At 37.4% G+C, this 16460-nt stretch overlaps 1 protein-coding gene across 1 annotated transcript; it reads right to left on the reverse strand.

The window, feature by feature from the left end:
- Positions 1-303: 303 nt before the first annotated feature.
- On the reverse strand, positions 304-12822 carry LOC126681821 (uncharacterized). The gene is made up of 2 exons (XM_056105886.1): positions 12434-12822; positions 304-550 (listed from the first exon to the last, which is right to left on the reverse strand). Exons 1-2 carry the CDS (start codon positions 12820-12822, stop codon positions 304-306), a joined length of 636 nt encoding a protein of 211 aa, XP_055961861.1.
- Between the last annotated feature and the right edge of the window lie 3638 nt (positions 12823-16460).

The following is a 16460-nucleotide window of genomic DNA, read 5'->3' on the forward strand; positions in this document are numbered from 1 at the left end:
TTTCTTTTGGATCATCCCTCTCTTTACTTTTTGGGCTACTTCGCTTTTCGCCTTTTGGGCGTTGCTCGTCTGGTTTTTGCTATTTTTTCCTTTTATTTTTCTTTGCGTTCCTTCTAATTTCTACTTTTTCAACATCTTCGCTATTTTTTCTTCTAGGTCGCCATTCGTTGCGTATGTGATTTTACTTTGGGATGGGGATTCAGAGGACTCTCCTTCTTCTTTCTGATATTTTTATTTTGCTTCGGACCGGAACTTCTTCTTCATCTACATGCTTGTGTCGCTTTTAATTTTGATTTTTTGCCTCTAGGGCGATTTCTTCCATTCCTTCTGAAATATTTTGTCTTTTGGTCCTTGGGTCATTTCTGTAGTTTTGATTTTTGCCTCTAGGGCAGTTTCATTTGTTGTCTTCTGGGACATCTCATCTTTCAGTCCTTGGACCATTTCTCCTATTGTTTCTTCTGGGTGTGTTCTCTTAATTTTCGTATTTTTTATTCGCTCCTTACTTTGATTCTTTGGTCTTCGTCTCCTTGCCTTATAGGGCTCTTTTCTCCTTAAATTATTATTGAGTAGTTTGTAGTTTATCGAGTCCATTCTCTTCTTTTATTTCGGTTCGTCTAGATTTGACTCTTTATTCTTTTTGACCGAGCCTTTCTAGGAGCGATTCCTTCTTAATTAGGCTATATATATATATATATATATTAATATATATATATATACATATTAATATATTCTAGCCAAAAAAACATCTCAGCATATATACTATTTATTGAATTTTAAATCAAATACATAATATACTTGAAGTCATATAAAAGTGTGAGTCAAACAAAAGTAATAGTTTATTATATATTTTTCTTTGATTTTAAAACCAAAATTAATAACCAAATTTTAATATATAGCATGCGAAATTTCAGAATATATGAAAAAGTTCATCATGCATTATTTCGAAGATCATAAAAAGCATTGAACCTAATTTAATATAAGACCAAGTATATGAAAACTTATCGTGATTTAGTTCCCGTTGATAATAAGATAATATTTTTGATGTGTCAATGCTGGACGTGATCCTATTTTTCCTTTGAATTTGGCCAATTATGCGACCCGCTGAGCTACACCGAGTTACCACTGACCATACTTATACCAGAGTCCCGAGAGCTGAGCTACACCGAGTTACTCTACTTGGTCCCGAGAGCTATGCTCACACCGAGTTACCACATTACCATAAATACCTTTCCCAGATCATTACCGGTGCGCACGCAGTCCTAATGATGCCCATTATGTAGCATGTTCCAACTAGAAGCCATAATATAAAAACAGTTCGAAAATATACGTACAATATATATTTAATATTAAAATAACAATTTACTTAATAAAGCGGTAAATAGTAAGTACAAACTCACTGCTTGCTAATCCACGTGAAATACCGGCAAGCAACTAATCCTGGTTCGCCTCTGCAGCACGAACAGTAGACGGGTCTAGACAAATAAAATAATTATTAAAAACAGACCCTAACTCTAAAGAGTACTAGACACCACATAGGACTAGCACAATTAACACGTCGGAAATAAACAAGCCAAAACACACAAAAATACCCATTAGGTAATAGAGCCCAATTAATATACGTCTATTGAGTTCTCGCTTAAAATCCAATTTATAATACATTATTTAATAATCTTAAAATAATAATTAATTTCTAAATAGTGGATTAGCCGAGTTATCATTAACTACCAAGCTAACCTCACTTGTCGGGTGACCCCAGTCTAACCCGACACAAAACGTTTATCAAATATAAACCCGGGTTTATATTTGTAAAATAATTCAATCAAATAATAATCCATTTTAAAAGCGGAACTCAATAACTTCAATTCCAAGTAACCTAAGGTACAACCCAACAATCTAACCATTTTAAGTTTATAAAAGTTTAGGGACTAAACTGTACTTTAGCCAATTAGGGACTAAAATGTACTTTAGCCAATTTTATGCAAATTTGATATTCTTAATTAAATCAAATTACCCGAGTATTATATTAGCTAAATTTATAAATAGCTATCGTTACAACATATGAGTTTTAAATCAAAACGAAATCCAATTTTATTAGGTAAAGTTAAACTTTAAGGAATCAATGTGATTTAATCAAAACAATATAAGGACTTAAAAGAGCCTTATGCCCAAACACAAGTCAAGTTAGACAACACACATCCGCCACCTCATCTCCTTCTCCAATTCATCAAACCCTTATTCAAACAAATTCCAGTAACATAAAAGATGAAGTTTAAACTTCCATGAAAGCCATCAATTCATTAACAACCATAACTTGAATTTAAGAACAATAATCAAGGACAATTAAACAAAAGAGTACAGCCAAATAAGATAACCAAAATTCCAACCCTTTAATAAAAAAAACAACATGGCAGTGAAGAAGCATGAAGGAACCGTAACCAACCAACAATTATTGATTGAACCGTGAGACAAATCAAGAACTGAGATTAAACAATTAGCTACCCAAAATCTTTGAGACCAAACAACATTAAGCAATGAAATCAAAGCCAAAAGAAAAGAAGAGAAACGACAGGAACAAGAAAAGTATTCACAGTTTACATGAAACAAACAATACGGTAAAACGACGGCGATTGAAACAAGATCGATTGCGTACCGTTCAACGAAATCAAAATTGGAACTTGTAGAGGCGTGAGTCTACAATCTCTGGGGTGAAACGGAACTGATTTTGATCTAAAATTGAACGAGAACGATACAAATTACGAAATATCATTCTTAAACAAAAACTGAAATAAGAATACAAAACTTACTGAAATCTTTAAAAAGAACAAGAGGAAGATTGTGAGAGTAAGGTTTAATGCTTCTTGAGGGGAAGGGGTCGGCTAGGGTTTGAAATTAAACGAAGGAAAAGAAAAAGATTTTTAAAATAATGAATAAAAGAAAATAAGAGTCGCATAAATTATATTGCTGCTAAAATTCCTATTCTGTTTCAATTTGAAACATAAGAAGCATGGGCCTTTTGGAAAAGAACATATTGCATGGGCCAATGATTCACGTGAGAAAAAATAATAATATAGGAGCATGCATGGGCTTAATTATACAATAATATGAATGGCCAACATTGCATGGATTTTCATGACTTAAATTTATATAAGTTTTTTTTTTAATTTAAAGCAATTAATTGTTGAACCAATAAAATCAAATCAATCCAGACCCAAAATGAATCAGACCATAACACCGATTGTACTTCAAAACGATCAGAAAATTGTCGGAAATTACGAAAATAAATTAAGCTTTTTTACGGGATATTACATTTAAGCCAAACGCTTACAAACGTTACGAAACAAAACCAAACGTTCACAAACGTTACGAAACAAAACCAAACGTTTCAAAACGTTACGAAACAAATCCAAAATTTTCACCTTTTTAGCGATTGAAGCCAAACGTTTACAAACGGTACAAAACAAAATAAACGTTTACAAAAGTTACAAAACAAATTAAAGCGTTTCACCTTTTTAGCAATTTAAGCCAAACGTTTACAAACGTCACGAAACAAATCCAAACATTTCACCTTTTTAGCGATTTAATCCAAACGTTTACAAACGCTACGAAACAAATCCATAGGAAACAAATCAAAACGTTTCCCATTTTTAGCGATTTAATCGGCTTAAATAAGGCTTGATGCCATCTGCGGTTCGGAATCCATGTGGGCTTTCTGGTTTTGATGATTCGTGCTTCATTCTAAAGTGAGGGTTTTTTTTATTCCGAGTTAGCCTTACCAACCAAATCCAAGAGTTTCACCTTTAATCCAAACGTTTATACACGTTACGAAACAAATCCAAACGTTTCCCCATTTTAGCAATTTAAGCCAAACGTTTAAAGCGTTACGAAACAAATCAAAACGATTTAAGCCAAACGTTTACAAAGTTACAAAACAAATCCAAACGTTTACAAAGTTACAACGTTTGGATTTGTTTCGTAACGTTTGTAAACGTTTGGATTTGTTTTGTAACTTTGTAAACTTTTGGCTTAAATCGTTTTGATTTGCTTTGTAACGTTCGTAAACATCTGACTTAAATCGCTTAAATGGTGAAACATTTGATTTTGATTCGTAGTGTCTGTAAACGTTGGGCTGAGATCGCTAGAAATGTGAAACGTTTGGTTTTGTTTCATTACCTTTGTAAATGTCTGGCTTAAATCGCTAAAAAAGTGAAACGTTTGGATTTGTTTCGTAACGTTAATAAACATTTTGTTTAAATTGCTAAAAATGTGAAATGCTTGGATTTGTTTCGTAACTTTTGTAAATATTTGGCTTTGTTTTCTAACGTTTGTAAACGTTTGGCTTAATTTGCTAAAAATGAGAAACGTTTGGTTTTGTTTCGTAACATTTTAAACGTTTGGATTTGTTTCGTAGTGTTTTTAAATGTTTGGCTTAAATCGCTAAAAAGGTTAAACGTTTGGTTTTGTTTCATAGCCTTTGTAAACGTTCGGTTTAAACCGCTATAAAGGTGAAACATTTGGATTTGTTTCGTAACGTTTTAAACGTTTGGCTTAAATCGCTAAAATGGGGAAACGTTTGGATTTTTTTCGTAACGCTTGGATTTGTTTTGAACGTTTTAAACGTTTGTCTTAAATCGCTCGGTTTATAAACATTTCTCCATTTTAGCAATTTAAACCAAATTTTTACAAACGTCACGAAACAAAACAACCCGTTTCACATTTAATTAAACATTTAAACCAAAACGTTTAAAAAGGGGAAACGTTTGGATTTGTTTAGTAACATTTGGCTTAAATCGCTAAAATGGGGAAAGGTTTGGTTTAGTTTCGTAACATTTGTAAATGTTTGGCTTAAATCGCTAAAATGGTAAAACATTCGGATTGGTTTCGTAACGTTTGTAAACGTTTGGTTTGTAAACGTTTTCACATTTTTAGCGATTCAAGCCGAACGTTTACACAAGTTACAAAACTAAATTATGAAACAAATCCAAACGTTTCACCTTGTTAACAATTTAAGCGATGTTTACAAACGTTTCGAAACAAATCCTAACGTTTGGCTGAAATCACTAAAAAGGGGAAACGTTTGGATTTGTTCTATAGCGTTTGTAAACGTTTGGCTTAAATCATTAAAAAGGTGAAACATTTGGTTTTGTTTCGTAACGTTTGTAACGTTTGGATTTGTTTCGTAACATTTGTAAACGTTTGGCTTAGATCGCTAAAAATGTAAAACATTTGGATTTGTTTCGTAACATTTTAAACGTTTGGCTTAAATCGCTATAATGGAGAAATGTTTGAATTTGTTTCATAACGTTTTAAACGTTTGGCTTAAATCGCTAAAATGGGGAAATGTAGGGATTTGTTTTGTAATGTTTTTAAATTTTTGGCTTAAATCGCTAAAAAGGTGAAACGTTTGGTTTTGTTTCGTAACGTTTTAAACGTTTGGATTCGTTTCGCAACGTTTGTAAACGTATGGCTTAAATTGCTAAAAGGTAAAACGTTTGGATTTGTTTCGTAACGTTTGTAAATGTTTTGTTTTGTTTTGTTTCGTAGCGTTTATGAACGTTCAGCTTAAATCGCTAAAAAGGGGAAACATTTGGATTTGTTTCGTAAACTTTGAAAACGTTTGGCTTAAATTTCTGAAAAGGGGAAACGTTTGGATTTGTTTATGTCACGACCCAATTTCATGAATCGTGACTGGCGCTAGGGTATGGGTATTGTTGTACCAAAACCCGTAGCAAGCCTTGCGGAAATCAAATAACATTTAAACCTGCAGAAAACTGCTCGGGGGCAACCGGGACTCCAACCTAAGTCTAGCAATTTATAATACAGTTCTAATATAAATAACTTAAGTATCTGAAATATTCCACGGCATGCCTTAAATATAATAATAAAATATTCCAGTGTAAACATGCTAATAATAAATAATCGGTCTAATCGACAATCCCAATGCAATAACAAATGTAATATATAAACTAGTTCTACTGCGGTCTAAGAGTTTGAAAACAGAAACTAGTTTAATAACATAAAAACCTCCGAGGAATCAAAAGAATCGGAGTGGACCAGCTTTCAAATCATAAACCTGGAAAATTTGGGAAAACAACGGGGTCAGATATACTGAGATGAGTTCGCAATACTATTTACATTTATTAAGTTTAAAACCCTTAAATCAAAACATTTTTATACTAATATAATATGATTATGGAAAAACAGTATTGAAATGATCCCAGCGTAAGTATGACATAGCATACTGATAAACCCAGAGTGGACGGGAACAAATCCTCGTCATAAATATATACCAGCGTAAGCAAGACTTTAGTCTGCCGTTTCCCAGAGTACTCACCGGTGCACACAGTCTCGATACAAGCCTATCGAGTAGCTCGTTTCAATCCAGATCCATAATCCGTAAAAACAGTTCACAAACATTTATAATATTAAAATATGATGCGGTACTTAATAAAGCGGTAAATAGCACTACAAACTCACTGCTTGCTTATCCACGTGATTTTGGCAAACAGCTAACCCTGCGTAGACTCCGAAGCACGAACAGTCGACGGGTCTAAAATAATAAATAGGTTAAAATCCGTTGACCCCTAACTCTATGATCACTAGACACCACGTAGGACTAGCACAATTAAATAACCAGATAAATCACAGAAGAACACAATTCTCAAATAAATTGAATGCCGTAATTAATTCAAGACTATTGAGTTCGCACTTAAATCCAATCCGAAAATATTATTAAAATAATATTTAATTGATAAATAAAATCAATTCCTCCAATAGTGAGTTAGCCGAGTTTTTCAAAACTACCAAGCTAAACCCACATGTCGGTGACCCAAGTCCAAACCGACCCAACCATAAAAGCAGAGTTATAAACCACAGTTTATATTTAATAAAATATTAATTAATATCAAAATAGAACTCAATAGCTTGAAACCCAAGTAATTAAATATTACCGGCAAATATATCAATTAATTAAATAACAAAATAAAGCAAAAATATAAAATTAATTCCAAAGGCTTTCTAAGCCAAAAATATCAATTTAACAATTAAATAATAATTTATAATAAATTATTAATTTAATTTTTAAATGGCTCGAATATTATTTTTAGGTCTTAAAAATAATATAATTAAATTGACAAATTTTCAAATTAAATAAAATCCCCAATTCCCATTTAATATAGTCAATTTATAAAATCATAAATAAACTATAATAAAATTAATATTAATTTGAAATATTAACGCCCAAAGTAATTTCAAATTATAAATAATGATATTATTTAAAACGTTAATTAATAAGTCGAAATCACTTTCGTAATTTAAAATCAAAACAATCAATTAAAATAGTTAAAAGATAAGTTTAGGAATCAATATATTTTATACACAAAAATTTAGTGATTGAAACCACCATTTAACCAAAAGAAATTATAACCAACCAATAGCAACATAACACACAATCATCTTCTTCATTTGTTCATACATAAGAATCCAACACACACAGAGAAACGATTTCTCAGAAACTGAAATTAAGAAACCAAACAACTAAACCTTTACTTCATTAACTAACAACTCAATCAATCACTAATAACCATATCATGAATTCAAGATCAACAATCATGAACAAAACCTTCGACATCAACTCCAAAGAACAAAGAACATCACCGAGCTTAGTCGTTCCGAGAACGACGAATAATAATATGAAAACGATGGAAACAAACTCATGAAATCTTAAACAACTACTACTCAAGAGATTATAACCAAATAAGATATCAAAATAAAAACCAAATAAGGAAAAGAAGTTGGCAGTAACATTAAGGAGCAATCGCCAAAATAATATCAAAACAATACGGTGAGACGGTGGCGATTGATACGAGTTCGTTTACGTACCGTTTAACAAACGAAAGGTGTAAAAACATAGATGCGCGAGTCTACTTTCACGGGAAACAAACGGAATTGATTTCGACCTCCGAACGGCTGCCAAACGAATTGAAATTCAAAAAGATCGATTTAGAACTCAAAGACAGAATTTACGTAAACGCGGCAACGGTTACAGCAATTTCGTGAACGATAGCGTACCGTTGTGTGAAAACTAAGCTCGGACTTGTAGAGGACTGAGTCTATAATCTCTGGAATCGAACGGAACGTAATTTGGCTCAAAAACGGATGAGATATCGATTACAAACCGAGGTGCCGTTTTCAGTTTGAAGAACAGAGTTATGGTTCAGAAACGTGATGGATAGCATACGAGTATCACAGCAATTTGGAGTCAGAATGGCGGCTGGAGATTGATGAATATATAGAGGATAGTATTAGGGTTCAGAAACGTTTGAAATGGGAGAAGCTTTACCTGAAAATCCGGAGTAAAAATCGTGAGAAGTTGGACGCAAATTACGTGAGGTTGAGGGAGGATTGAGACCAGCTTAAATAAGTAAGAAATTCATGAAGGTCTCGTTCGAGAATCATGATTTCGAACGAGACCTTCAACTTTTTTTTTAAAAAATTTTTTTTAATCGAACCAATAATCGAACCGAACCATGAACTATACCCCAATACAAATTTCAAATACGTAATTAATTCAAAATTATTAACGAAACCCGCACTTCAATTAACCCTTTTCGAAACCCGGACCTAAATTAAACCATTTCCGAATCAACTCATATAACAAATTTAATTACGTCGACAATTAAAATATTACCAAAACTCGTAACTTAAACTTCAAAATTTTACGGGATATTACATTCTCCCCAACTTATTAAAAATTCGTCCTCGAATTTAACACAAAAACACATAGCACTTAAGATAACACAAACACAAATAAAGCCCACTAAATTTCACACAACAATTAATTTTCGTACCTCAAGGAAAAAGAAAAGGATAGCGATTCCGCATATCCAACTCGGTCTCCCACGTACACTCCTCGACAGAATGGTTCCGCCATAAAACCTTGACCATCGGAATCTCCTTGTTCCGTAACTTACGAACCTGCGTATCAACAATCTCAACAGGCTGCTCCTCGTAAGATAGCTCATGGTCAATCTCAACACTCTGCGGTACTATCACGTGAGAAGGATCAGAAATACACTTCCTCAACATGGAAATATGAAACACTGGGTGAACCAACGACATATCTGATGGCAACGCTAACTTGTACGCCACTTCTCCAATACGCTCAATGATCTCATACGTACCCACATACCTCGGTGCTAACTTCCCCTTAACACCAAAATGCACAACGCCCTTCATAGGCGAAACCCGAAGAAACACGAAATCTCCAACCCGAAACTCCATGTCTTTCCTCTTCGGATCAGCATAACTCTTATGCCGACTAAACGCTGTCTCCAGTCTCCGCTTGATCAACGGTACCTTCTCTGAGGTAATCTGAATAATCTCTTCTCCCGAGAGCTTGCGCTCGCCAACCTCTTCCCAACAGATAGGAGATCGACACTTGCGCCCGTACAAGGCCTCATAAGGTGCCATCTCGATACTAGCGTGGTAACTGTTGTTATAGGAAAACTCAATCAAAGGCAAATGAGTATCCCAGCTACCCTGAAAATCCAGAACACACATCCTGAGCATGTCCTCCAAAGTCTGAATAGTCCTCTCAGACTGACCGTCAGTCTGAGGATGAAAGGCAGTACTGAAATCCAATCTCATACCCAAAGATTCCTGCATCGCCTTCCAAAACCGAGAGGTGAAAACTGAACCTCTGTCCGAAACTATCGACACTGGTACACCATGGAGACTCACAATCGGATCGATGTACAACTGTGCCAACTTCGAAGCCTGGTAAGTAACCTTGATCGGTAAGAAGTGAGCTGACTTGGTCAAACGGTCAACTATCACCCAAATCGAATCATACCCCTGTCGGGTACGTAGCAAACCAACCACAAAGTCCATAGCGATTCTCTCCCATTTCCACTCTGGAATAGGTAGCGGTTGCAGATATCCAAACGGTCTCTGATGCTCTAACTTTACCTGCTGGCAAGTCAAACACTTAGACACAAACCCTGCAACATCCTTTTTCATTCCGCTCCACCAGTACGTACCCTTGAGATCATGGTACATCTTGATAGAACCCGGATGAACACTGTAAGCTGACTTGTGCGCTTCCTCCAGAATCTGGTCTCTCAAACCATCTGAATCCGGAACACACAGTCGAGAACCGTACCTGAGAACTCCATCCGCCAGAACAAACTCAGAATTTCCATCTAGATGGATCTCATCCATAATTCATTTCAATTGTGGATCCTCAGCTTGTGAAGCTTTGATCCTATCAATCAAAACCGGATGCACCTGCAACTGTGCCAACAAACAACCCTTCTGCGAAACCTGAAATCCATATCCCGAAGCTAACAGACTATGCCACTCACGAACCATGGGTCTCCGCCCAACCTCAGAAATATGGGCCAAACTGCCCGAAGATTTGCGACTCAACGCATCAGCTACCACATTAGCCTTACCCGTATGGTACTGAATAGTACAATCGTAGTCTTTCAGTAACTCCAACCATCTCCGCTGCCTCAGATTCAGCTCACGCTGATCAAAAATGTACTTCAGACTCTTATGATCAGTGAAGATCTCGCAAGTCGCACCGTACAAATAGTGCCTCCAAATCTTAAGAGCAAAAACTAAAGCTGCTAACTCCAGATCATGAGTAGGATAATTCACCTCATGCTTCTTCAGTTGGCGAGAAGCATAGGCAATCACCTTACCATGTTGCATCAGAACGCACCCAAAACCGATACGAGAAGCATCACAATACACAGTGAACCCCTCAATGCCAGATGGCAAAGCTAACACAGGAGCTGTAGTTAGAATCTCTTTGAGCTTCTCAAAGCTCGCCTCGCACTTGTCAGTCCACTCAAACTTAACACCCTTCTGTGTCAGTTTAGTCATCGGTGCAGATATTCTGGAGAAATCTTGAACGAACCGACGGTAGTAGCCAGCTAACCCCAGAAAAATTCTGATCTCGGTAACTGACCTCGGCCTCTACCAATCCATAACCGCCTCAATCTTCGTCGGATCAACCTTGATCCCATCCTTTGACACCACATGTCCTAAGAAAGTAACTTGATCCAGCCAGAATTCGCACTTCGAGAACTTAGCATACAGCTGATGCTCACGCAAAGTCTGCAGTATCGTTCTCAAGTGGAAAGCATGCTCCTCCTCACTCCGAGAGTAAATCAGTATGTCATCAATAAACACAATAACGAACTGATCTAGAAACGGCTTGAATACCCGGTTCATCATATCCATAAACGCTGCTGGTGCGTTAGTCAATCCAAAGGACATGACCAGAAACTCGAAATGCCCATACCTCGTTCTGAAAGTAGTCTTAGGCACATCGACGTCTCGAATCCGAAGTTGATGATACCCAGATCTCAAATCAATCTTCGAAAAGCACTTAGCACCCTCCAACTGGTCGAACAAATCATCAATACAAGGAAGAGGATACCGGTTCTTGATAGTAACCTTGTTCAGCTGTCAGTAGTCAATACACAGCCGAAATGACCCATCCTTCTTCTTGACAAACAACACAGGAGCACCCCACGGAGAAGTTCTCGGTCTGATAAAACCACTATCAAGCAATTCCTGTAACTGTTCCTTCAACTCTTTCAGCTCTGCCGGAGCCATCCGATACGGAAGTATCGAAATAGGAGTTGTTCCAGGAGCAACATCAATACAGAACTCGATGTCACGATCGGGTGGTAATCCAGGTAACTCCTCTGGAAACACATCAGTGAACTCATTCACTATCGGGACACTATGCATATCACCACTGTCACCCTGTAGATCGCGAACCACCGCTAAGAAAGCCTGGCATCCCTTGCCCATCATACGCTTGGCCTTGATCGCCGAAATTAGATTCTTAGGTGCTTCTGTCTTTTCCCCTTGGAAGGAAAAAGGCATATCACCAGGAATCCCAAACAATACTGACTTCCCTCGACAGTCGATAGAAGCAAAATGGCGTGAAAGCCAATCCATCCCCAAGATGACATCAAAAGATAACACGTCAAGCATAATCAAATCAGCACTAAGATCTCTACCATGTATGACCACAGAACAAGACGGAAAGACCACGTCCACCACAACACTATCAGACAGAGGCGTAGATACAGATAAAGGCTCTAACAACCTAGATGGTGTCACACCCAACTTAGCAGCAAAACTCGAAGAAACAAAAGAGTGTGTTGCACCCGCATCAAATAAGACCAAGGCATCTATAAATGAAATGGGAATAGTACCTTGCACCACGGCGTTTGATGCACGAGCATCCTGAGGAGTCAGAGCAAATACTCTGGCCTGACCCTGTCCCTGCTGCGGTGCCTGAGAAGAACTGTAGCTACCCGAGCCTCTACCACCGTTCCCACGGCCACCAAAACCACGCCCTCCTGAACCACGGCCCCGCTGGCCACCAAACGAAGCGGCAGGTTGAGAATACCCTGCCGAAGGAGCGAAAACGGGCCTCTGCTGCTGAAAGAACGGCTGAGCAACACTAGCCGATGACATCTGCTGTCTAGATGACGGACACTCCCTAGCAAAGTGACCCTGCTGGCCACAGGCATAACAACTACCTGGCGCCACTGTGCACTGTCTCGAATGTCTGCGCCTGCAGTTCTGACAAAACGGGACGCTAGAAGTACCATTGTAACCGCGACCAGATCCACGGCTACTCCCATTGTAACCAGAACTGTGAGAACACGGCTGATACCCTTTCCGAACACCCCCTTTCTGACTCTTGTATTGGGAAGGCTTGTGCTGATAGCTGCTGCTACCACCCTGCTGCCCACTACTCTGAAAACCACCACTCGCCTTCTTCGTCTCAGTCATTTTCCCAAAGTGCAGTAAATTTGCCTCCATCCGATGGGCACTGTCCACTACAGCAGAAAATTCCTTGGTCGTCTCAGTCAAAAGACTAATAAAGTCAGCACCCAGACCCTTTACGTATCTGTCGTTCACCCTCTGCTGTTCAGTCTGCAGGTCTGGGGCAAAGCGACTCAGTCTCACAAACTCAGTAGTGTACTCATGTACTGATCTGTCTCCTCTCCTCAGAACCAGCAGTCTGTCTCTGAAACCCTCTGTCACTGAGAAAGGCAGATAAAATTCCTTGAATTCTGTCACAAAGTCCGCCCATGTAATAGTAGCCATAACTGCGCGAATCTCCCTGCGAAACCAGTCATTTGCAGCACCCTTCAAGGACATCTCTACTAGCATAACGGTCTGTCTCTCAGAAGCCTGTAGTCTCTGAGCATTCCGCTCAACCTCCTCCAGAAAATCTAGGGCGTCGCCGTCACCCGCAAACTCAGTCGACTTCAGCCTTAAATAAGCCAACACCAAGTCTCTGTCAGCGATTCCAGCACCACCAACCGCAACACCACCAGCTTGTGGTACCTGTTGCTGCACAAGCTGTCCCAGCATAGCATACTGGTTCTGCATGGCGATCTGTCCCGCCTGCAGTTGCACTTGATTATTCTGGAGTGCAGTGATCCCGGCTAAAAACGTCGTGAAGTCAAACAGATCAATAGGAGCTTGTGGTACACCTGGTGCCTGAACGCCTGCACCACCACGCCCCCTGCCTCTGCCTCCAGCAGCCTGACCTCTGCCACCCCGACCTCTGCCAGCTCGGCCTCTACCAGCCGAAACTCCACCTGCACGTCCCCTACCAACTTGAACCTCTGGTTCATGCTGGTCAACCTCAATCGACATAGCGTCATCAGCTTCAGCCTGAGCTGCAGCACGCCTACGAGTATTCATTCCTAAGAATGAAACAGATAGATCTCAAACAATGCCCACATGGCAACACCCAGAGTAAATTTAAATAGCTCAAAAATTAACAATTTATCCAGAGTAATTACACTAACATTCCAGAGTAAAGCAAAAATTTCGCAAATAAAACATTAGTAACACATAAGACCGACTCAAACATCCCTAAAGATGAAGGTAGAAAGTTTTGAAAACAAAAGATGATGTTTCAAAAGACAAAACTTGAATCCTAAATCCGTAGTAGATCCTATGACACAATAATAACACTTAACATGCCTTAAAGCGATAAACCCGTAACATGCAAAAATTTGGCCTTAGTTCGAAACTAAAGCTCTGATACCAACTTTGTCACGACCCAATTTCATGAACCGTGACCGGCGCTAGGGTATGGGTATTGTTGTACCAAAACCCGTAGCAAGCCTTGCGGAAATCAAATAACATTTAAACCTGCAGAAAACTGCTCGGGGGCAACCGAGACTCCAACCTAAGTCTAGCAATTTATAATACAGTTCTAATATAAATAACTTAAGTATCTGAAATATTCCACGGCATGCCTTAAATATAATAATAAAATATTCCATTGTAAACATGCTAATAATAAATAATCGGTCTAATCGACAATCCCAATGCAATAACAAATGTAATATATAAACTAGTTCTACTGCGGTCTAAGAGTTTGAAAACAGAAACTAGTTTAATAACATAAAAACCTCCGAGGAATCAAAAGAATCGGAGTGGACCAGCTTTCAAATCATAAACCTGGAATCATAAATAAACTATAATAAAATTAATATTAATTTGAAATTTGAAATATTTACGCCCAAAGTAATTTCAAATTATAAATAATGATATTATTTAAAACGTTAATTAATAAGTCGAAATCACTTTCGTAATTTAAAATCAAAACAATCAATTAAAACAGTTAAAAGATAAGTTTAAGAATCAATATATTTTATACACAAAATTTAGTGATTGAAACCAACATTTAACCAAAAGAAATTATAAACAACCAATAGCAACATAACACACAATCATCTTCTTCATTTGTTCATACATAAGAACCCAACACACACAGAGAAACGATTTCTCAGAAACTGAAATTAAGAAACCAAACAACTAAACCTTTACTTCATTAACTTACAACTCAATCAATCACTAATAACCATATCATGAATTCAAGATCAACAATCATGAACAAAACCTTCGACATCAACTCCAAAGAACAAAGAACATCACCGAGCTTAGTCGTTCCGAGAACAACGAATAATAATATGAAAACGATGGAAACAAACTCATGAAATCTTAAACAACTACTACTAAAGAGATTATAACCAAATAAGATATCAAAATCAAAACCAAATAAGGAAAAGAAGTTGGCAGTAACATTAAGGAGCAATCGCCAAAATAATATCAAAACAATACGGTGAGACGACGGCGATTGATACGAGTTCGTTTACGTACCGTTTAACAAACGAAAGGTGTAAAAACGTAGATGTGCGAGTCTACTTTCACGGGAAACAAACGGAATTGATTTCGACCTCCGAACGGCTGCCAAACGAATTGAAATTCAAAGAGATCGATTTAGAACTCAAAAACAGAATTTACGTAAACGCGACTACGGTTACAGCAATTACGTGAACGATAGCGTACTGTTGTGTGAAAACTAAGCTCGGACTTGTAGAGGACTGAGTCTATAATCTCTGGAATCGAACGGAACGTAATTTGGCTCAGAAACGGATGAGATATCGATTACAAACGGAGGTGCCGTTTTTAGTTTGAAGAACAGAGTTATGGTTCAGAAACGTGATGGATAGCATACGAGTTTCACAGCAATTTGGAGTCAGAATGGCGGCTGGAGATTGATGAATATATAGAGGATAGTATTAGGGTTCAGAAACGTTTGAAATGGGAGAAGCTTTAGCTGAAAATCCGGAGTAAAAATCGTGAGAAGTTGGACGCAAATTACGTGAGGTTGAGGGAGGATTGAGACCAGCTTAAATAAGTAAGAAATTCATGAAGGTCTCGTTCGAGAATCATGATTTCGAACGAGACCTTCAACTTTTTCTTTTTTTTTTAAATTTTTTAATCGAACCAATAATCGAACCGAACCACGAACTATACCCCAATATAAATTTCAAATACGTAATTGATTCAAAATTATTAACGAAACCCGCACTTCAATTAACCCCTTTCGAAACCCGGACCTAAATTAAACCATTTCCAAATCAACTCATATAACAAATTTAATTACGTCGACAATTAAAATATTACCGGAACTCGTAACTTAAACTTCAAACTTTTACGGGATATTACAGTTTAGGAGCGTTTGTTAACGTTTGGCATAAATCGCTAAAAAGGGGAAACGTTTGGATTTGTTTCGTAACGTTTGTGAACATTTGGATTAAATCACTAAAAATGTGAAATATTTGGATTTGTTTCATAACGTTTGTAATCGTTTGTCTTAATTCGCTAATAAGGGGAAACTTTTGGATTTTTTTTCGTTACGTTGTAAACGTTTGGTTTAAATCGCTAAAAAGGTCAAACGTTTGGATTTATTTCTAACGTTTGTAAAGGTTTGGCTTAAATCGCTAAAATGGGGAAACATTTGGTTTTGTTTCGTAACGTTTGTAAACCGTTTGGATTAAATCGCTAAAAAGGTGAAATGTTAGGATTTGTTTCTTAACGTTTGTAAACGTTTCGCTTAA

The sequence above is a fragment of the Mercurialis annua genome, linkage group LG5 (genome assembly GCF_937616625.2).
Source record: "Mercurialis annua linkage group LG5, ddMerAnnu1.2, whole genome shotgun sequence".
Classification (NCBI taxonomy): Eukaryota; Viridiplantae; Streptophyta; class Magnoliopsida; order Malpighiales; family Euphorbiaceae; genus Mercurialis; species Mercurialis annua.

What these genes read in the sequence shown, in the direction of transcription:
- LOC126681821 (XM_056105886.1), bottom strand. Translation starts at nt 12,822, where the DNA reads ATGACTGAGACGAAGAAGGCGAGTGGTGGTTTTCAGAGTAGTGGGCAG. An exon ending in GTTTTCGCTCCTTCGGCAGG is followed by an intron (nt 551 to 12,433) that starts GTATTCTCAACC and finishes TAATAATTTAAG; the next exon opens with GAGAAAAGAGCCCTATAAGG.